Source organism: Acomys russatus, chromosome 1, assembly GCF_903995435.1.
Source record: "Acomys russatus chromosome 1, mAcoRus1.1, whole genome shotgun sequence".
Taxonomy (NCBI): Eukaryota; Metazoa; Chordata; class Mammalia; order Rodentia; family Muridae; genus Acomys; species Acomys russatus.
Genome location: NC_067137.1, coordinates 37152733 through 37176576, shown reverse-complemented (window position 1 = coordinate 37176576; position 23844 = coordinate 37152733). Strand labels below are relative to the sequence as shown.

Below are 23844 nucleotides of genomic sequence, written 5' to 3'. Positions count from 1 at the left end.
CAGAGCTCAGGGATACGCCTGTCTCTGCCTCCGGAGGGTGGGGACCATAGCACGGCTGTGTTGCCTGTGTTCCTGTGACTCTTCAGTCTCCTTGCTGCACAAGATCAGGGCCTTTGTTTGGTCATTTGCAAGGAGCATCAATGAATCAACTGAACAAACCATGGTTTTGCTGTTGGGTGGATGGTGAACAGGAAGGAAGGACAGCACGGAGGGTGGGGGTGGTGGTAAGTTTTACTCTGAGTACTTTGAACTTGAGGGACCAGATGGCCATGAATTTGGTAGGTGGCTTTAGAGCACTGAGAAGAGATGACAGACACTATGTAAGGAGAGGAACGAAGGCTCGAGGAACTGGCCCAGAGCCTGTCTGCTGTGTGAAAGGGCCAGGCAGGCCCCATTAGAAAGGGAAGTCTCAGAAAGAAGCAATCACTGCCCAGGCAAGTGAAGCTTGGCTAGACTGGAGGGACACAATGGGACACAGTGTCACTGGAGTAAGGGTACAGAGCAGGAGTGGGGCCCTGGGGAGGAGAGTTCAAGGTTACACTCATTCAGCAGAACCTGGATAGGGCTGTGCGAGCAGGAACTGGGCAGTGAGCTGAGGAGGGCTGAACAGGGAAATCCAACTGGGTGGGTGTTCCGGCTAGCTGGACTTGAAAACTCCTCAAATCCCCAGTCTAGGATTCATCATTCTGTCCTATATCTGAAAGAAACTTAGAGCTACTTGAAGAATATAGCTGGACTCCTTACCACCTGTCAGCTCTGAAGTCCTATTTGGGTTGGGCTGGAGCAAGGACAAAGAATAAATTCCTCTTCCATATGGTGTGTGTATGTGTGTGTGTGTGTGTGTGTGTGTGTGTCGTGTGCACACAGTAGGTCTCCACCTTCCTGTAACTCCCACTCCAGGATGCCATGCCTCTATAGAAGCCCACTCACTGGCCATTGCTGGGCACTTTCTCAACTGAGGGTCCCTCTTTGAAAACGACTCTAGCTCATGTCTAGTTCATAGAAAATTAGCCAGCACACCATCCATTTATAGTCACTACCCTAGGAACTGACTTCTCTCTCTCTCTCTCTCTCTCTCCCTCCCTCCCTCTCTCTCTCCCTCTCTGACCCATCTTGGACTTGCTTTGTAGACCAGGCTGGCCTCAAACTCACAGCGATCCGCTTGCCTCTGTCTTCCAAGTGCTGGGATTAAAGGCATGTGCCACCACGCCCGGCTGGAAGTGACATCTCTGTTATGTTTTCTCCTTTAAGTTTGCACGCATGCATGCATGCATGCAGCGCACATCTCATGTGAATCAATTCCTTCCTTCTACCATGTGGGTTTCAGAGTCCAAACTTATCTGTTCCCTTATATTACAATTTCTCCCAAGGGTTATTTCCAATTTCCTTTCCCCCTTTCTTCCTCCAACCTTTCTGTCTTAATCCTTTTAAGTGTCTTATCTCTTCTGGAAGCTCCAGTGGGAATCACTCCTCAGCATAAAGTTTAACTTCTGACACTAAGCACAAGGTTTAATGTTCAGGCCCATCCCAGTCCGCTATTGTGACAGGACAAGGCAACATAGGGGTTCCTCCATTTTGTATTCTTGCTTAAGCCACTTTAGGTTTAACGGAATTTGATCTCCTTGCTGGAGAATCCCGTGGAAAAGAATTACTCAACTCTAACAACCTGAGGTCAAGATGCTCCAGCTAATTTATCTTGGCTTCTGTTAAGCTGCTTTCTTGTGCAAACCTTCCCCAGCAGCTGCCAAGTGAGATGCCAGGATGTGGTTTTGCTTTAAAAACAACAAACAAACAAACAAACAAACAAAACCCCCCAAAAAACCTTATGCCAAACGCTTGGTGATGCACTTGGGACCCAAATACCGGAGTGTCGTCCCAGTTGGCTGGAATAAAGACTCTCAATTGGCTGCAGACTACATTTGAGTGGTTTTCCCTAGTGGGCACCTCAAACAGCTTAAGTAAATATCCATGATGTGGCAGACGTTGCTCTAGAAATTAGATACATAGCCAGCCACAAACAACACATACTAATTAAAGCATCCTCCCCAGCCCTCACTGAGCTGACATTCTGGGAACAGGAGCCAAGACTGGACAAGACGATGAACAAGCTGCATGCTGCTGGGACACGCTGGCTTGTTCAATGTTCTCCCTCCGCTTTTGTATGTACATTTTCTATAGAAAGGTTTTACATTTATTTATTTGTGTGTGCATGTGTAACTCATGTGTAGTTGGTTTTCTTCTTCCACTCAGGAGGTCAGCTCTTGGTCTTTACACTGAACCATCTCTGAAGCCACCACGGTGAGGTTTTAAAAGTGTATTTATATGGTGTATCATTTGTAATCTTGGCATGCTGGCACTGAGGTTTGATAATTTAAATAGGGCAGAATTGACCAGACAGGGGGAGAAAGTAACCGGAGAGGACTGGGGGAGCTGAGGGGATGGCATGTGTAAAGGCTGAGAGAATGCCTGGAATGTTCTACAAAGAGCTAGGTCAGTGTGGTGACAGCAAACAGGGAGTCTGTGCCAGGCAAGGGTCCTTCAGGGACTCCGGGTGGCACTGAATGAGAAGAGAGCCACTGGAGGAGTCTGAGAAAAGGAGGAACATGATCTGGACTTAATGTTCTTCCCAGAAGCCTTTCTTATGTCTTAGTCCCTCACCCCGGCACCCTGCACTTTCGGCAAGCCGCCCCGTGTCAATCATGCACCTCTGAGCATGCCTCTGAAACTACTTGAAACAAAAGATTTAGGCACTGGGTCTGGGATATTGAAGCTTTGAGAGGGATCTGGAGCAGAAGAGGACCCATCACTCTGGAACCCCAGTCCCCAGGGCCCCGGTGCCCGGCTTTGGGGCCGCACTCCTCACTCTAGTGTGTAAGTGTTCACCTAGAAGGAAAGCAGCTCGCAGGCCTGGGCGGAACAATGGCTGGTGACTAACAGTGTCGGGTCAGGGATTGAATCTGAAAAGTCTTCCACAGGCCTCTAACTTGAACATCTGTCTCTAGATAATAGTTGGGAGATGCAGGGGGTGTTCTTGAAAGTGGGGGCTAGCTGGCAGAAGTCACAGGGTGCTCAGGAAATTTTGTTTCCTGGCCTGCAGTGATGTGAACAGCCTCTGCACATGAGGCAGCCTCTGAAACCAAGAGCCAAGGTGAATCCACCCTTATGTTGTCCATTGTCTGTATGTGTGTGTGTTTGTGTTTGTGTGTACACATCTCAGGCTCAAGAGACAAGGGGCCACACTGAAAGAGGAAGACAGTGTGACCACATCCACACCCTGATAAGTGGGGCATTCTGAGGCCATGTGACTTGACAGTGCTAAATTAATGTGTCCCACCTGTGGACACACCGCAGGTATAGTCCTATGAGCCTCCATTTCATTTGTATACACAGCAAACTCCAAACTATGGAAGCCGGAAAATTAAAATTTCCACAGACAGACTTCCTCAGAGAAGCCATCCAAATGAAAGTGCCCTCCTTTATAAGCTTTGCTCCATCTCAGTATTTCATCAGAAAATAACTATGTAATTTTGTGACAAGTTAAAACAAATAGCCAGTAGCATTCATTTATTATTTATTACCATTAATTTATATTCTTGGTACAAAAATAGTTTTAAAAGTATACCAAAGAAATACAAAAGCAAGCAAGTAAACCTGCCAACACAGACTCATGGATTTAAACAGGCCAATCAGCAGACACCAGGTAAATAGGGGTGTGGCTTCTGTGTGTCTCAGTCCTAAGGGGCAGACCACACTGAGAAAAAACATTCTGGCTAGGCAGTGGTGGTGCACTCCTTTAATTCCAGCATGCAGGAGGCAGAGGCAGGAGGATCTCTGTGAGTTCAAGGCCAGCCTGATGCACATAGGAAGTCCAGGACAGCCAGGGCTACACAGAAAAACCTTGTCTCAAAAGACCAAACCAACCAAACAAAAAACAAAACCCAAATCAACCAACCATTCCTACCACATGATAATGCCTTGTTTTCAGCAGAAGATAAACTTCATTTCATGTAGATCTTTCCAATATTAGACATGATGCCTGCTTCCCCTGAGCTTCTCCAGGGGAGAGGACAGTATTTTAGAGGGTAACAACTTAGAAAAAGCACTCAGGACTACCCAAGCTGGATGGGGCCCAGGTCAGACCACCAGCACCATGCACACACATCTATGTGGAGGTTGAATTAGCATATTCCCTCGCCTGGGTATGACGCCTTTGTGAGAATCCACGGGAGAAACGCTGTTTCCTAGCCGAGCACTGGCACACTTCTCTGGTCAGTGAAAGGGCCGGCCTCTTCTGGGTCTGGACCTCAGGTGGCCAGCAGACCGACGCAGCTTTTTCCTCTCCTGGCGATGCAGTTTCTCGGCCTCCTGTTGCTTCTTTTGCTGTTCAGACTAAAAGGAAATGAGGTGAGCAGAGGAAAGAAAAGAAAAGGGTTTGCTATAACTTTCAGGATGTAGCAAAGGGCTGCCAGCCACAGAGTCCTGGGACCTGCACTGCACAGCGCAGCATCGTGTTCTGCTGGGTAACAGCCTGGGCTGGTGGTGGCACTTGGACAAAGGACAATTTTTGCTGTCAAACGGGATGTTCTGAATCCCTGGGCAAAAGGAGAGCCATCCACACACCAGCCTGACCACAAAGTAGGAGACTCCTGGGATGCTCAAATGGGATTCATGCCTACTTCGGCTTGCACACCAGAACTGTGAGTTCATTCACACAGACTTAAAGGCAAATGAGAAATACTATATTTTGGGGCTGGAGAGATGGCTCAGCGGTTGAGGGCACTGGCTGCTCTTTCAGAGGACCCAGGTTCAATTCCCAGGACCCACATGACAGCTCACAATTGTCTGTAACTAGTTTCAGGGGATCTGAGATCCTCACACAGACATACATATAGGCAAAGCACCAATACACATTAAATTCATTAATTAAAAAAAGAAATACTGTATTTTTATCAAATCAAACATATGTATTTTATCAACTACATATCAAAATGTGTTAGAACCTACACCTGATTAAATAACTCACTCATAGGACTGACTCTGAAGAGCTTTTGGGTGCTAGGGAGGGCGGTTGGGAGGGAGGATGGCTCAAGTCTCCCAGGAAAGAACAGACTTGCTATATTAGTAAGCCCGGGCAGGCTTGGCAGATGGTTCGAGGTTCACAGCTCTGACATGCACCGGGCTGATGGAAGGCATGGAAGGCATGGCTTCCACATGACTTTTCCATCCTCATGGGCCTGCTTGAGAGGCGGGAATGCTCCCAGACTCCACTTGCTCCCCAGTGGCATCCCCATCTCAGCAGACAGAACCCATTGACTAGAGGAGCTGTGGAGTCTGGAAACACACCAATGCTTGGCAGCTAGGGGGAGGCTGTTGGGTGGCTGGACACCTGCTGCACTTAGAGCTTTCGTAACACACTTTGATGAAATGCGGCCATTCACCAGTGCTTCCCCTCCTGAAGAAGAAACTGTCTGTGTTCAAAGAGTCAGGGTGGGGAGGTGAGGGAAGCCAGAAAGAGCCCATCTCTGCATTCTGGGAGCTTCCTGCACGGGTTTCTAAATACTATTCCAGGATCAGTTTCTCCTGTGCATTTGTAGAGTAAACCCTTCCAGTTGTATGGAGGCCTCCCAGTGCTCTATCCCAGGGGGCCCCTTCCTCACTGGGTGAGGGTGGGGATGGAAATGCAACCCCATCTTCCTGGTTCACTGCTCTGGTTACAGCCAGTATGTGTTTTTAAAAATAAAAACATTATGTCAGGCTGCTGAGGGGGCTCAATAGGTTAAAGATGCCTGCCACCAAGCTTGATGACCCGAGTTCCACCCCAGGGACCACACATAGAGGAGAGAACTGACTCCACAAGTTGCCCTACCGCCACATGCATGACATGGTAGGTGTGTGTGTGCGCGCACACACTCACACACACAAAATAACATAAAATATATCAAAAAATGTTCTATGTCAGCTTGGGCCTCTGCTCCCTAAAACTGATTAGATTCCTTGCTATGGGCCCAGAGGCACCTCCTCCTCCAGAGTACTTACTTTGGGGTAATTCTGTAAATGTGCCATTTGCCCTGTCTTTTCCTTAGCAGAGAGGACTGCAGGGAGACCCAGGCTGACCCTTGGGGTGGTTCAGAGTATTGTGTTGGCTTCCTGTGTTACAGGGAGACTCCAGAACCTGGCTGGGGGCTGCATCTGCCCTGTGGACCAAACTGCACATTATCAAGATGCTCGCGGAGTTAGCTAATTCATTCTGATGAACTCCGTTTGTCTGGGTTTGCTCCAGCGAGTATTTGAGGGGGCAGGAGGAGAAGAGGAGGAGCATATCCTGCAGCCTCTCTGCCCTTGAAACTGTCTGTGTAGCTTACACTAGCTGCACACTCGTGATCTTCCTGCCTCAGCCCCAAGGGCCAGGATGAGGGTTACAGGCACGCACTACTATGTCTGGCTTATAAAACGCACTTCTTTAGATACTTTGGGGAATGAAATGCTGACTCCAGATAGGCAGGATGCTAGGAGCTGTGAGGCAAGGGCTTTCTGGAGTCTACACGTGCAAGCGTGGCCCTGTGTTACTCAGCAGGACAGCGAAGAGCAGCCAGAAGCTGGGAAGAGGCCACTATTGTTTTGCAGACAAAGCTCCCCACACACAAAGGGCTGTCATTAGCTTCTCTCCCCAAGGCTGCACTGGGAGACCATGCCACTGTGTCACCCACTCATCAAGATTTACAGGGCAATTAGCTCTTTTCCAAGTCAGCTTTTCCTCCTTCTCCTTGTTCCTGCCCCACTACTCGGAGGCAGCCTACAGCCCTCACAGAGAAGGAAGGAGGACACATGGTAGCTGCTAACCCATAAGCAACAGCTCTGATTCGAGCATCTGTGCAGACTGCCTCCCTGAGAATTCTATTGGCACTGCAGAAAGCACCTATGGACATATTGGGCAACTCCATGATCCTGCCTCAATATGTCGAATACAAAAAACAGAATAAAAAGAAACTTCTATAAACAAACACACAAACATATCTCTAGACATATTTAACACTGATATACTTAATAATAATTAAGAGCATGCCAATCAAGTAATAAAACACACAAATCAGACATTAACTGACATGGCATATTTTCCCAGACTTTCAAAGCCTCCATTTGATTCGGCTCTGACACCACTTCAAGCAAGTCTCAGGGTATCCTCTCATCTCTTCATTTTACCACAAAGCGACATTCAACTTGGTGCTTTCTGACTTAAAAGTTCAGTGGGGTGGGGATGAGTGCGTCTTCTCAGCGCCTATAGTCGGGGCCTCGAGACCAGCATCCTCCCACTGGGCTATCTCCCCAGGCCTGAGACAGGTTTAGCGTGAACATACTAGAGAGTACTGGTGGGCTTGCTGAGTGTGGGGATGTGGTGCAGCTGTAGGGTGTTAACCTAGCAAGCCCAGGGACCTGGGGGACTGATAGGAAGCACCGAAAGGAAAGAAAAAGAAAAAGAGTGAGGGGGTGGCATGAGTGTGCATGTCTTTTTCTGTCCTGTTTTCCAACTTCACTGATGGATTTAACCGGCTTACCACCTCAAAACCAGATTACCAGCCTGGCTGGCTCAGGGCTACTGCTTGTCTTACCCTGTGCTTTGGGGGTGGGGATGGGAGAGCTATGATTGCTATAAGAGCGGTGCTGCACTGCAACTGGCCGGAAGAGCCACACAGAGAGAGACTGAGGGTCTGTTCTGACAGATTGCGCTTCAAGGCAAGATAAACTCGCCCCTTATAGAGTATAGACAATAAGCCCTGTGAAACAGGTCATACTGTGCTCATCTTATTTCAGAAAAAAAGGCTAGCATATCAAATAGTTTAAGCTTAAAAATTTTGATATATTAAAAAAAAAACATTCTGGCCAGTCGTGGTGGCACACGCCTTTAATCCCAGCATTTAGAACTCTCACTGTAGACCAGGCTGGCCTCAAACTCACAGAGATCCACCTGCCTCTGCCACTGCTGGGATTAAAGGTGTGCGCCACCACACCTAGCTCTCAGTTGCTTTTGCAGTCACCCTTTTTACCTGATGACTTTGTGGAGGAGCCTGACTGGGATGAGAAAGGAGACGACAATGTTTTACTTATTAGCTAGCGGTGGGAACTCAGGCATCTTAGTCGTGCCGCAATGTGCAGAAGGCATTATCCCTACAGCTACTTTAGGAAGTGGGTCTTCAAGACAATTTAAAACAGATCACCACCGGCTGAGAAAGCACTAGGAATTGGCCATATTTGGGCAAGCTGGATGGGATCACAACAAAGCTAGTCACTTCCTAGTCTTTCCAGATAAGCACTGGGTGTGTTTAATCCCCCTTCCCGGTCAGGGCTCCTGTGTAGCCAGGCTGCACAATGGGCCACAGAGACCTGGAGGGCCCAGGACCGCAGGTTACTAGGCAGGGTTGACTCCGGCATAAGGTTGCCCCTTGCCCCACATCTTCACTGCCCTACTCTTTCTCGGCTGTCACCCAGCAGGGGCTCCGGCTATAGAGAGGCACTGGAGTAGGGAACAGAGCCTCTTCAGTGGGAGAAGCTTGGAAAGCCCGACACACACCAGTAGCTTTCCTGTGTGAACATTATGAAGCTGCTTACCCTCTTGAGAGTAAATGTCAACTGCTTGCTGCCAACAGTGGTGGCCGACACACTCAAAGTCCCGTGCTTTGCTTCAAGTTTCAAACGATCTTCAAGAGTTTTGCTGTAGAGGATTTAAAAGAACGACACATTAATTAACATGCTTTGACTTACCATTTGGAATAAGATTTAATTAGGACTGATCAAATGAGAAAAGTCTTTCATGCACATGGTAAACAGTAACACTCATCTAACAGAAGCCAGAGAGAGGCAGAGACACAGAGTCAGCTGCCCTCAAACTGTCATTCTCCATAAGCACACTGTAAAAACAATGGCTGACAAAAACACTAATTAATTCAACATTTAAGGAACTAGACCTCAATGGCTACCACTTATTTGACTGAATTTTATTTCTGAAGCTAAAATGCAAGGAGCAGTGTTTCCAGCCTGTGGTTTCCCATGGTGGTCTGCAGCGATGGTGATTCTCAGTCACTCTATTTCAACAGTGCGGTGGGTGGACATGCGGGCCTCTTGTTCACCTTCTACAAGGCACTGACTGGGTACAAACTGAGTTCCCAGTCAGACGGTTGTTGATACTTTTGGTTTTTCCTCACCAGCCTTAGTCAACCCCTATCTTCTGCATGGACAACTGAACACAAATCCGTCCATTCATACTGACAGGGAGCAAAAACAATTCTCACTTTGGATAAATTCTACCTGATTTCTGCCGAGACATCTGCTGGTATCTTAAGGTTCTGACACATTTTATTGCAGAGTTGAATCTTAATTCACGTCTTGATCAGGTTTTCCAATCAATTCTCGTCTCTTTAATACAATGGGTATCTTTGCTACTGTTGGCTGATCTGTAATTAATTTTCTTCTTTATGACTAAAAATTCTTCAAATGATCTTGTGTGTGTGTGTGTGTGTGTGTGTGTGTGTGTGTGTGTCTCAAAGACTTTTATTCTGTAGCACAAGCTGGCCTTGAACTCTAGGTAACCTGGCTTCGGCCTGCTTAGTTCTGGGAATGCACCACCATGTCCAACTCTCCAGGAACAATATTACATTCAAATCTCAAAGCAGCAATGATCCATAAAACTTACCTGCACATTACTGAAGTGCTTTATCATAAATCAGCACGCCGACCCCTCCCCATTACCTCGTGGTTTTGTAGTGGGAAACTGAGGTAGATGTAGACGTGTGCAGTGCGGTTTGGGCTGCTCAGAATGGCTGCAGCACCCACCCACCCCGCTGTCAAGACCAGGAGAAGAGGGAACCAGAAAAGAATGCTGCTTCGTTCTCTTCAGAACAAGTGAACGCACAGAACGAAACCAAGCCCGAGGACAACCTCTCTCCCTTCCCTCCCCTCCTCAAGGCAGCCCACTGATGGACAGAAAGCAGAGCCAACTCTGAGATGTCCTCTCCCCTGGGATGGTCAGCAACCAAGTGTGGCGGGAACCCTGTGCCTGCGGGCGCTGCTACCCAACCAAGTTCCTCTGAGACTTAGAGGCCGATGTTTGATGTTCATACCCTGAGAAATTGGTCTTGCTTTATAGCTACACATAACGTGCTAAGCACACCTTCTACACAGTCTGAGGCCTAAGTGGTCAGCATAAATGTGGCGCTCTTTTCTAGGCGACAATGTTATTAAGAAGCACTTTTAAAGCACTTTTCATCTTCAAAGTTCTTTACAGACTAACTAATTAATCCTTTCAACATCCCTGAGACAGAAGTATTTATCCTTTATAGATGGCAAAAGGGAGGCAAATGTTAAATGACTTGCCCCAGGCCGTATGCGGATCAAGTCTAAAATCAGGGTTCCGGGAAGGAGTTTGCCTTTCAGGTGGGTGTCAGCCCACGGATTTATGGACATTTCTTCAGGAGACATGTCCATCAAGTGTTCTCAGTGACAAGCTTCCACATGACAAACTGGATGAAATTGAAACCCAGTTTCATCTTTTAAAAATAACTAAAAAATGAGGCGCAAGCTGACTGCAGTGCAGCAAACCATTCACCAAGGCAGATTCCTCAGCCTGTTCACGTTTGTTCTTTTTACAGCTTTAACGGTGAGCTTCAAAGCCAACAGGAATTCTGTACAACCATGGAGCCACTGAGACAAAGTGGGCCACAGAGAACCTTAATTTGGGAAGTAAAAGACTTTCAGTCAATTGTGGGAAATTACTACTCTTTCAAGAATGCCCTGACTTCCTCCACTAGGGCACGTAACTGCTTTTCTCCCAATGTTCCCCTCTCCTGTGCCTGTAAAAACTTGTTCTGTCTAGGCTGCTCCGAGAGGGAAGCTGAGTTTTAGGACGGGCCATGGCAGAAGATCAGAGACAGCCAGGGATAGTGTGCTCCAGACTTCTACATTAAAGCAAGCTTGGCGCCCTCCCTTTGAACGTCAGCTTGCTGAGTGTGGCTGCCACCCAGCAGGTCGGTCTCTGCTGCTGGAGGGTGACTGGTCAGAGAGAAGATGGACAGACACAGCTGCAGCAGCACCTAGGACAGCACACAGAGAAGCTCGCACACGTAGGGGACAGACTGGCTTCCTTTCTTGCCCCAGGCCCTTTTTAGTTGCCCTCATGCCAGGCTTCAGGTCTGGGGCGTGGGGGTGCCAACACATGACACTTTCTAATTTGTACAATTATGTATTTCAGGAAGAAGAAATGTAAGCAGGACAAGGTAAGAAAAACCCTATTATGATGGTGATTGCAAAAAGAAGGTACAGGAATTACGATTAGGAGCTAAAACACCCAGCTTCCCAGGGTAAAGCATAAAGGCCGCTTGCGGGAAGAACCGACTGGCAAGGACACCTTAATATAAAAAGAAAACGGGCATGAACTACAAGGGGAAAAATCAAATGAGATATTTATTAGCTGCCCCAGGAAAGGAGAATGATTTACTTCTTTGAGGTTTTAAACATACACATACTTTATAATTTCTTTAATTAGCAACATTTAATTAAAAAAAAAAATCACTCCTCAACCAAGTTTTTAAACCCCTCTGCAGGGGAGGGCAGGTCGAATAGCAGAAGGCAATGTACCTTATTGCTCCTCAGCAGAGAATCCAGTTACATGGCAAATGGAATCCTAACACAAACAGTGCTTTAGTATTTAAAAACTTTAATTTTAGGTACTCCTAAATAACTAACTTTGGGGGCTCAGTGGTTAAGACTGCAGAAGACCTGAGTCCAATTCCCAGCACCCACAACAGCAGTCACATCTGCCCACAACTCCTGTTCCATGTGACCGGACACCTTCTAGCTCCCACGGGTGTCTACCTGCACATACATCGTGCACATAATCTCACCCAGCACACGTACTTACACACTAAATAAGTAAATATTTTATGTAACTGATAAATCTTTGCCATTCCTATAAAGGTTCTTAATGTTCTCAATACTGCTAGTTTGAAAGTGGTGCTTCAAAGGCTAGAGGGGGATCTATCCAAGCAGCCAAAAAATGGGATGCGTTACCTCTCAGCACACTTAGCACTCAACAGCTGCTGCAGCCATGGGGCAGCAGGCACTCTGCTAAGGACAGCCTGACAGGAGCCGTATCATGTACAGCTTTTGATCCATCACATACATTCTGAACAAATACCTGAGGACACTTGTAGCTGTGAGAAATGGAAAAGCACAAACAACCTAAAAACACATGCCAAGAGGAAAGGCTACATAAGAGCCACACCCCATCCTAACGACTATTACGCCGCCACAAAGCTGACTTAGGATACTCATAAGCACAATTTCCAAGACTAGCTGTTAAGAGAACAAGCTAAGCAATATGGCTGACATGACCTGTGCATGCTGAAGGAGGAAGCTACAACTCATGGGAGCAAAGAAGGCTGCTGTGTGCACACAGCAGCGCCACCTGACAGGTGCATTCTTTGGAGTTACAGCCTGTGTTCACGTATGACTGGTATATGCCATTACACTGTTCTTAAAATATGGGACTAGCTGGGCACAGCGGTGCACGCCTGTAAAGCACACATGGAGGCAGTGGCAGGTGGATCTCTGGGAGTTCGAGGCCAGCCTGGTCTATAAAGTGAGTTCAGGACAACTGAGGCTAGGCAGAGAAACCCTGTCTCAGAAAATAAAACAAAACCCAACAACAACAAAAAAATATGGGACTAATGTTAAAATTGCAGTTCTGAAGTTGTACCTTGTTGAGCATGCCTGGAATTCTAGCACTTAGGAAACTGAAAAGAAAGAAAGAAAGAAAGAAACAAACAAACAAACAAAGAGTGTGGTCAGCTCTCCTTCACTATCAGTGCGGAAAGCTGGCTGAGGGTGACAATGTGCCACAGATGGATAATGTCGTCACCATAACGAGACTCAGTAAGAGCTACTAAACTACCTTTGCAGAATGGCTCCTCAAAAGCAGGAACTACTTCAGAAAATCTGTGAGTTCCCCAAACCTACCCCAGAGCAGCAGTTCAAAGAACAAACAAACACACAGTGGACCAGAAGAGCCACCTAAGAACCATTGGGCTTCTGTGCCTCTGTGCTGCGTCCTGCAGGTCTTGGCTGCCCCACACCCAAAAAGGCCTATGTCCTAGACCCCAGCTGAGGCAAGTAAGCATGGTTCCCGTCTCTTGCCCTGTCACTACATGCTTCTTTCCTGAACCCACCGTCAATCAGCTCCCTGCTCTCACTTCTCTACCACCCAGTTCCTGAGGTTGAGTCCTCCCTGCCTGTAACAAACACCCTCTCAAGTCTAAAGTCTTTCCCCATCAAGCTGTGGATTCTTATCCTTCCCACTGCCAGATACTGGGATTAACTGCACTGTTTAAAATATGCTTAAGATCTCCTGGGCATCAACCAGTCTGCTCCAGTTAGGTGTTTGGTTTGAGAAAGAGTCCCAGAGGGCAATCCACAACACAGCCCTATTCAACCTCTGCCCCACAGCCTCCCTGTGGGCTCTCTCTAAGATGAGCTCCATTTCCCTCCTACCTCACCCCTGTTGCCCCACTGAATTGCAACCATAGGCCTTTACACAATTAGTAGGTGCTCTCTCTAAAGTTCTGTACATCACTTTGCACATGTCTTGTTTTCTAAATAGATGTATATGACTTTTATCAGACTCACCAAGTTGCTTTTCCTAGGATTCTACTGTCACCACACATTATCCTCAACACAACACAGCCTTTCCTGACACACACAAAGGGCTAGTGTCTCTCAACCCAACACATGCTGCGAGCCCACTGGACACCAAGATGACACAGGTTCTTAAGAGTTCATATGCTGAAACCCAGTTCCATACTCTGAGTGTTAGATTTGCTTCACCTCACAGAGAACATGCTAGATGCTTCAACGCTACCCTCAACTGTTCCATTCCGCTTTTGGATTAAATCAGAGGCCAGTGCTATAGTTGGTGCCCTTCCCCCACCCCCACCTGGCTCTGAGTCTGTCAGCTCTTCTTGTCTCTCAGCTTTGGCTCTAGCTCTTCTCAGACCCTCTGACAGTGTGAGGAGCTCCTTGGGAGTTCAGTCTTTCCCGTACAGGGGCCTCTTCTGCTTCTGTGATGCACTTCTACCACAACATGCAATGTTGCTGTATAAAGTGCCTCCGCTATTGGGGGAGCGACTGATGAGAACAGGTCTGATGGTGTTAATCTGAGTTGGACAGTTAGTCGTCCATGGCTCTCCAGGGCCTGGTGGGACCTGCCCCCACTCCACTGAGTGCTCAGCTTTATACCTTTCAAAAAAGCCAGTTCCAACATGACTCTTACAAAGACTGTGTTGAATTTCCCCCAAATCAAGCCCTTTCTTTCTTTCCTCTCTCTTGTGCACATCTCTGACTCAGAGGCCATCTGCTAGGACAGGAACAACACAGACAACTGTCCTTCCTTCCTGTCCCCAGGGTCTGGAGGAGGGGTCTTAGCTTGTCCATACAAGGTACTACTTGGAGTTTGATGAATGGATAGTGGGTGGGGAAGCTGATAAGTGAGTGAAAACCTCACAAATACAGTTAGCAACATACAAAGCATGACATGTGTGTTGATGGACACGTGTAGTTATCTAAAACCTGCTGACTATGGACTGCATTTACTTTTTGTCTTACAAAAATAGTTTTCAAGCTGGGCAAGTCTAAGTGAACATTTAAACACAACACACTCCCTTTTGATGCTGTCTTTTCTGGGCTGCCTTGTGGCGAATCGCAGACTACACATAAGGAGTCATTTCAGTTCTCTGAAGGGAGCGGTTCAATACTTTATTAAGCAGTATTAAGATTTGCTTTGGCCAATGCAAGCCGACTCCAGTAGGTTAGTCCTTTAACCAGCAGGACTTTTCAGGAGAGCACAGGTACTGTGACTTCCCCAGCTCTTTTCAGGGTGACTGCATTACTCACTAAGAGCTGAGGTGACTCCCTCGGCCATGGCTTATTTTCTGTTTAAAAATAAAAAGTTTACTCTATTTTATTTATTTAGTGTGCAGAGAGGGAGTATGTGTGATAGCCAAGCAACATATATTAGCTAGTTCTTTTATTCCACCACATGGGACCTGGGGTCAAACTCAGGTCATCAGCAAGCGTCTTTACCCACAGAGCACCCTGCTAGGCCGGTGATATATTCTTCAATTAAAAAAATTATGTGTGCAGTCTGTGTGAGTGTGTGCTGTGTGCATGGTATCTACAGAGGCCAGAAGAGGGAGTCAGATTTCCCAGAAGCCATAGTTACATGTGGTTGTGAGCCCTCTGACGTCAGCACTGGAAATGAACTCAGGTTCCTGAGAACAGCAAGCACCTTCCTTCAACCATGGGGCCATTCCTCCTGCTCCATTAAATAAAAACATTTAAAACCTTTAAGTTTTTCTTAGATGGCATTTTACATGTATGAGTGTTTCACCTTCATATACGTATGTGTACCATGTGCAGGCCCCACCCTACAGAGGTCAGAAGACAGCATCAGGTCCCCTAGAGCTGGAGTTTCAGACGGTTGTGAATCACTTTGGTGCTGGGAACTAAGCCCCCCTCCCCCATTGCAAAAACAACATGTGTGCTTTTGTGTGTGTGTAAGTGTTTCTAAGAATGTGTGTTCTTAACAAGGCTTATCTCTTCATCCCTAAATACAAAGTTTTAACCTGTTTTTTACACTGACATCCAGCTCTGGCCCACAAGAAGAATGTTAGCAAGCTCAGTCACACTCCCACCCCCAAATGTATCTGATTCCAATGCACTGAGAACAACCACTGCACTTTCCTATCAGCGGTGTTCTTGAGCAGACCACGAAGGGGTGCCTGGCAGCCTATCTATGCAGCGCCTGTTCTGGTCCACACTCTAGTTGAGAAGACATAAAGGGAGACAAACGCAGCAGAAAATCTAACCAACAGTGCACTCCGCAGAAGCTTCCACACACTGTCTGTCCACACACACAGCCTATGAGCGACATCTAGACAATGTAAGTTGCACAGTTGTGGACCTCCTTGCAAAGCTGTTTAGCAGTTTCTCAAAAGGCTGAGCACAGAGTGGAAATAGGGCTGCAATTCCATTCACACATAGCTGAAAACATTCCAGCCTGAGCTATGGTTAAATAGCTTGGGCTTTCTGTAGAGTGAGGCTCCGTCTCTGAAAACGACAAAACCAAACAAACAGGAGCCCCCAGACTATGACTCTGTGTGTGTGTGTGTGTGTGTGGGTGTGTGTGTGGGTGGTATCACTAGCTTCCTTATAAAACAGCTTTGATTAATTAGAAGACACATGCGCTTCTAGATTCTAAATGGAAGGAGCCACTCACCATCTGCTGTCCTAAGCCTGTGGTAGACAAGCTGTTGAAGTGTGGAGATGAGAAAGCCATGTCTGAACCCCAGAAGCAAACTGGTGCCTCCCTGGCTCCACCTGTCTCCTCTTGGACTTTCTCAAAACCACCTTTTCCTGGGTACTGGAAAAGCTGAAGGACAGGAGTGGTGCTGGCTCTGCCTACATACATACCTTAGGCCAATCCTCTTTGGCCTTACAGCTTCTCCCAACTCTTCTCTCAAAGACCATTTAGAGCATCCAACGTTAGCTTACAGAGTCTCAAAGGGAAGAGGCACCATTGATACTTGACAACTGGGGGTTGATGTTTCTCTGTTATAGTTCTATGTAACATAGAACCATGTGAAGCATGTCAGGTGGGCAGCCTGGGAGCACTAAGCCTATCACACTGCTGCACAGCACCACGAGCAGCAGCACCTCCAGGACATGCTGTCTTCCGCCCCACTAAACATGAACGCCTCACTCCTCTGTTGCCCAGGTAGTCGGCTCTCTTTCTGTCTCTCTGCATCTGACTAATGTACTGACCTTTTCATATCTCCATTCAGTTGCAAAGGGCTTAAAATTTCTAGCAAATTTTTGAGTAATTTTCCAATAATCAGGTAACTGAGATAGGGTAAACATGACCAAGATTCTTACATGCGTTTGGTATTTTTGCCGATGTGTGTGTGTAAGTGCACATACACGTGTACATATACATGTATGCAGAAGCTGGTGGCCAAAGTTCAGTACTTTCTTCAATCACTCTCCACTTTACTTAATTAGTATATTATTTTTGAGACAAGGTCTCTCTATACAGCCCTGGCTGCCCTGGAACTTACTGTGAGCCCAAGTTAGCCTTGAACTTGTAATCCTGCTGCCTCTGCCTCCTGAGTGCTGGGAGACTAAAGCTGTGTGCTGCTACATCCTGCTTCTACTGTTTGTTTGTTTTGTTTTGTTTTTTTTTTTTTTAAGATATGATCTCTTACTGAACTTGGTGTTTGCAGATTTGGCTAGACTGACTGGCTAGGCTGCAGGAATCAGTTGTTACCAGGCAAAAACAATTGCATTCAACTCTTTTTGCATGTGTGCTGGGAATCAAATTCAGGCCCTCACATTGGAATAGCAAACACTTTACCAAGTGAGGAGTCCCTCAGCCCTTAGTCTGGCTGTGAAAAATAACTTCTGTTAGCCTATAATTCCAAGACTCAAAAGTGAGGTGGAGGCAGGAGAATGGAAAATTTGAGGCCATCCTGGGCTTCATAACAAAAATTTCTTAAAAAAAAAAAAAAATCAATTAAATTTTTGTTAAGAGGCCAAAACAAAAAACCTGTTGCCTCTGATCCTGCTCCCTGAACTGCTGGGCATATGGAATAAGGCAGGTGCAGCCCGAATGAAGCCCAGGGACCGGAGTGTGGCCTTTAGAAGTTACAAGGGTTCCAACATGCTCAAATATAAAAACTTCAAAAAGCTGCTTAACAAGCAGTGAGGGTCCAGTGGCTTTACCAGTTACTGCTGGGTTGCGGGGGGAGGGGGGCTCCCCTACCTCACACTCCCACACTCTTCCCTGGTACCCACCACCCAGAGAGGACAGGTGCCATTTCGGGGCAGTGTGAGAGGAGGAGAGCAGGGCTGGACTCCACAGTGGTACTCACTTCATCAGTCTCTGCTTGACGGCGGACTCTTTGAAGCTTCTGAACTCTTCTCCTGCTTTGATCTCGTAGAACTGAGGCTTCAGGACCGTCTGCTGGTCCTCCCTCAGCTGCTGCTGCCACTTCACTCTGTCCTCCTGCTGCAGCAGTCTGCGCTGCTTCCTGACTTCCTCAACCCAGTCTTTTTCATCATCTGAGCTCTCTGAACTTTCTGCATCGCTGGGTTTTCCTTCCGGTTCTTCCTCCTCTTCCTGAAATTAAAAATAGCAAGGAGAGCTCTTCCCCTAGCCAAACGCAGACCATTAGAGGGATCAGCCCATCAGAGTACGTGACAGCTGCTCCATCACACAGCAGAAGAAATGCCTTTAATTAACAAGATATACTCCAGGCTGAATGTCAAGCAATTAGTATGCAACTAATTACCTCTCATGTACAATCAAAGGCTTTGTAATTCACAGAAAAGTGTATGTTAAAGAAGCAGTAAACATACAATATCTGTCTTTGTGAAATGTCATGTTTTCCCTCTTTGAGGTTCTATATTTTATATAGAATATAGTTACGTGCACACACAATCACATATGCACATATGACATGAGAGTAGAAGTGCAACTGCCTAATGGAACAAACAGACTCCCAGGAGGGGAAGGAGTGAGGAAGAGAGGTAGAAGTATGAGGGAACCTGCTCAGGCCAGACTTGTGTCAACACAGGGACAAGCATGGCACAGAAAAAAAGGGCTTTAAAACAAGCAAAGAAGAAGAGGCGCCCAGCTAAGCCAAGGGCTCGCATTACATTTTTGGAAAGTTCCTGCTGCTCCAAGAGTCTCAGCTGCTTCTTCCTCTTCTCACTAATCCTCGAGACGAGTGGGTTGAGAAGCCTGAACTCTTCACTTTCCTCGTCCACCTGGAAGTCGGGGTTCTCAAACATAACTTTAAATCGATCGTCTGTGAGGATATTAGGGAGGCTCTGTGGGAGAGAAGGGACCAGTTTAAGTCAGTATCTGAATAAAAAATCTCATCACTGGTGCCTCACATTTGACCATGTCCCCTGGAGGGGGAGACCTGGTGGCACTCAGAGGAAGGACAGCAGGTTGCCAAGAAGAGTCTTGATACCCTATGAGCATATACAGGGGGAGGTAATTCCCCTCAGGAACAGTCATAGGGGAGGGGAATAATGGGAAAATGGGGTAGGGGGAAGGAATGGGAGGATACAAGGGATGGGATAAACATTGAGATGTAACAAGAATAAATTAATAAAAAAAAAAAAAGAAAAAAAAATCTCATCAGAAGATGGTTTTACAAGGCTTACTCCATAAGGTATAGACTAATATTATAAAATGTCCCAAATTTCTTTAGAACTGGTTTCTTGAACTTTCTAATTGATTCTAGGTTTTACTTCTCACCAACAAAACAAATTCTATTGACATATCCAACAGCTGATTGATAATTCTTCACATTAAACACAATGACCTAAGAATGAAACTTTTGAGCTAATGTTATACTTACTATATAGAAAAGAATTTTCTTTAACTGATATTTTTAGTGCAAAACAAACACAACTCAATTAAAAAATACATAACATTTTAGGATATGGCTTTTGTTTGTTTGTGTGTTGAGTCAGGGTTTCTCTGGGTAGCCATGGCTATCCTTAAACTCACTTCATAGACCAGGCTGGCCTTGAGCTCAGAGATCTGCCTGCTTCTACCTCCCAAGTGCTAGGATTAAAGGTTTGCGCCACCACTGCCAGGCTAAGATATGGCTTTTAAGTATAGCTACCATATTAAACTAAAATAAGAAAGCCTTCCAACATCATGCTCCACAGGGGAAGGAGTTTAAGCTATCAGCTGGCATGGTGGCATAGCTGGCATGGTGGTGTAGTTGGCATGGTAATGTAGCTGGCATGGTGGTGTAGTTGGCATGGTGGTGTAGCTGGCAGTAGCAGTTTCCTGACTCCAACTAAGGAACTATGGAACTCCCAACTATGGAAGCTCGGACACGTCCACACGTTATAAAAATAACTCCATTAGTTTTCTCCCTTGGACCATGGATTATTCTTAAAGGACGCAGTACAACTATACATAATAAAGCTTTGGCTATTCAGGGTAATTGCCATAGTTCAGAACTGACATTAAATTCCTTTTTATTAACTGGGTGGTGGGCTTACACCTTTAATCCCCGCACTTGGGGAGCAGAGGCAGGCAGATCTCTGTGAGTTTGAGGCCAGCCTGGTCTAGTAAACAAGTTCTAGGACAGCCAGGGCTATACACAGAGAAACCCTGTCTTGAAAAAAAAAAAAGCAAAAAATTAAAATAAAAATTCCTTTTTATTTGCAGTGTTTTAAGTAGCACACTTCCTCACATGTATAATAAACACAACTGCTCACTGACACAGATAATGGCCGTCTCACATGCAGGCCCGGGAAGCCAGTGGAAACCAGCTACCCCGGAAAGAGTCTAAGCCCGAGTGACAGCCTGGAACGGAGCTGGGAAGGGCCAGCTTGTTTGCGACAGCTCTCACTCACCAAGCAGACTTTATTTCACTGGCTGGTGCCCCTCCTCTGAACTAAATTTTGAATGCCACACCTTTGTGGCGGAGCTGTATAAAAACATGGCAAATCACAAGACATGTGGGAGTATGACGCGCTTATACTTGTCTGAAGCTCCAAACAGATAATCCCTTAAGTAAAATCCCAACAGATACCAAGTTGAAAAAGTCTTCCTTGAGGAAATATCATTTCTAAAATAGACCAAGGAAAGAAAAGATTAAGTTTTGGGCTCCGATTGAAGAAGGAAGAAAAAACTGCAATGTGTTTGTTACATGAAAACATGTTCATAAAGGCATGCTCAGAACGTATAAAGGGCGTTCAGAGTGTATGAAGAAAGTTCAGGGGTATGAAGCATGTTCACATGTGTGAAGGATGTTCAGGTGTTATAGGATGTTCACATATGTGTGAAGGTATTCAGAGGGGAAAAGTAACCCAACAGAAGTCCAAGATGGTATCCTGGGGACACGGCCTGGAGGAGGAGACTGGAAGTCAAGCAGGTTTCGACACACAGAAATTTGAAGAGAGCACTGGATGGCTGAGCGGTTAAGAGCACTTGCTACTCTAGCGGAGGATGTAGGTTCTGTTCCCAGCACCCACACTAGCCAGCTCACAGCTCTCTGTGACTGCAGTTCCAGAGGATCCAACATCTTCTGGTCTCTATGGGTACCTGCATGCAAATGGTGAATATATAGATATACTCAAGCCCATACTCATAAACACGGTATAAAATTTTTTTAATTAAAAAAAAAAATTATGAAGAGAACATTTCAACTGACTGAGGAGTAATGAATCATCTGACAAGAACAAACCAGCAATTTGGAAAACATACCTTAAAAAAAAATAAAAATAAACACAAACCAAGCCAGACTATGAACACTCTCACTATGCCATGACTGTTTTTCTGAAGACCTGGGGGAGCCACTATTCAGAGAAAGGGCAGGAGAGAGGAAGACATGGTGAGAAACCCAGGGTGCTTTAAGGACTTTGGTGCAGCAGGCAAGGTGAACTGTGCACTAAGAGGTGGCAGCGACGTGGCACATGGCTAAGGAACAGACTAGAGCCATTAGAAGATTCAGAGGCACCCTAGGAAATGCTGGAGAGAGGCAGGGCCCGGGTGAGGGTGACGGAAGTCAAAGGGTGGGACTGACACCAAGGCAGGGAGCAATCACCGTGAAACCCATTTCTAGAGAGGTGAGAGAAGCAGTGGCTGGATGAGGTGAGAGCGCTGAGGGTTAAACGTGGGGTTGGAAATGCTCTGAGCTGTTAGCTGAGGGGGCAGGCCGCTGCGAATGATGGGTTTAGAGCCATCATTACGTCATCAGGATAAAAGGTGTGGCTAGAGCAAAGAGCAAGAAATGACGTTCACTTAAGACTAAGTATGACACAGGCGGCATCCATGTTCCGACTGACACCGTTAGGAGTCTTGGGAGCAGTAACTCACATAAGGACCCAGGACACAGGAGGGGCCATTAGGTAAATTTTGGAGTCATTTGTAAATATGGGAAAGGTGATATTGGCCACCTACCAATATTTTAAGTCAAAAGTGATATGCCTACTTTTAGGTTAAAAAATGAAGAAGGAAAGCATTCTAATACCTTGCTGTACTTAGCAAAATTATTATATTTAAAATGAGACTGTTAAATAAAATATGTTGTTGGTATTTTTAAAGTTTTTCTCCCTTAATTTACAATAAATAAATTATTCTGCCTAAAGACAAGTGTGCTTTAGATGAATGATTATAAAGTAAAAACTCCTTTGACCCATCTGTAAAGGTATTTCCCCTAGGGATTTTTGCTTGTCTAATTGCTTATTTTCACAGCTGTCTTAAAAGAAAAAAAGAATAAGACAGGGATGTTCTTGAAGTAATTTACAAGAGTCTGGCTGGTGATCTGTCTTATAAACACACACACACACACACACACACACACGCTCAATACTTGCTTCAGCGTTTGGAAAACACGTGAATGTGGTGTTCAGCCCACCTCAAAGAATCACATTTCCGGATCCAAGCAGACACTTGTTATTATCTTGTCCCAATATAGAAACATACAAATATCTGCTACTTAATACCCTGGCTCTCTAGCCCCACCTCTAGCCCAAAGAAAGAGGGGGAGGAGGCCTTGTGCAGGTGGGCAGTACGGTGAGAGGGAGGTAACAAGGAGAGGAAATGAAGGCTGGCACTCCAGGTGGAGGTGCTTCCCCAGCCTGCGGGCGACAATCCTCAGGGGCTGATGCTAGGGGCTCACCTTCCAGCAGGATTACCTGAGGGTTGCTGATGTGGGTACTCCCCAAAATCCCTCAGCTAGTCTCCTCCTCTGAAATTTCTTACATCTTTCTAGTCCCCCACCCCAACTATGAACAAATAACTAAGACTGTGGCAAAAATAACGCCCCCCCCTTACCCCCCCCCCCCACCAAGAGAATCTCCACCACCACCACTAAACACTAAGTTTCCAGGCTGAGCGGCTCAGCAAGCAGCCAGTAATCCATCTGGGCCAGACTGCAGCCGGGAAGTGCACCTAGTATGGCATGGTGGCCACGAGTGCTTTGCCAGGATATCGCCTGTTCTATTTCAGGAATAACCCTCTCATCACTGCCTGGGGAGGGCCTAGGCCAATGGAGTGTGAAGCTGCTTTGAGAACTTGTGTCTTGTATTTAATTATGCTCCTGGGCCCTCAGTGGGCACTGACTGCAAAGTATTCAGGTAGAACCGACGTTCCTTCAGAAACCCAGGGTCCTTCCAATTCTTTGTTTAAATAGAGGACATGTTCAGGGAGATCCTAGGATTTGAAGGTGATCGGTCCAGAAAGATCTAGAAGTGTGCTCTTCAGGATTAATGTACAAACAAATATATCTGACCTACACAGACTCTTGCTGCCAGGGCCAGACTTGTGGTACAGAAGAAGGGGCTGGCTGATTGGTGATGCTGACACAGAACTTAAAAGGGTTCCTAACACCAGGGGAGAGCGAAGTCATGTGAGGTGACTTGGCTACAAATAGCATTTACATAGTTTCAACACTGTAACCACCAATATTGACTTAACCAAAATTACTATCTGGTATCAGTGGGAAGGAAAAGTCCAGAAGAAAAGTCAGCAGCACAAGCAACAGAAGGAAAGAGTTTTTTATGCCAAAATAACCAGCTAAAGAGGTGGAAGTGTCCCCACGCAAGTGTAAGCAAGGTAGGAAGGAAGATCAGGGAAGATGAGGTGTGCTGTCTATCACGCCAGCACGCCCTGCAGAAACATCTAGTTTTAAGTGTTGATATCACTGTAATTAAAAAGAACACAAAAATTGTAATTGGCAATAAAAACCACTTTAGATGATAAGATTATGT

The 23844-nt window shown here is 46.2% G+C and overlaps 1 protein-coding gene across 1 annotated transcript in view; it reads right to left on the bottom strand.

Moving 5' to 3' along the window:
- Window positions 1-4023: 4023 nt before the first annotated feature.
- Nol10 (nucleolar protein 10) overlaps window positions 4024-23844 on the bottom strand; it is an 82693-nt gene continuing 62872 nt past the window's right edge. Inside the window, exons 18-21 of the mRNA XM_051143807.1 lie at window positions 18757-18930; window positions 17970-18217; window positions 8605-8707; window positions 4024-4389 (exon numbers count right to left, since the gene is read on the bottom strand). Coding sequence (XP_050999764.1) covers window positions 4270-4389; window positions 8605-8707; window positions 17970-18217; window positions 18757-18930 — 645 coding nt within the window. The 3' untranslated portion in view covers window positions 4024-4269. The remainder of the gene's footprint in view (window positions 4390-8604; window positions 8708-17969; window positions 18218-18756; window positions 18931-23844) is intronic.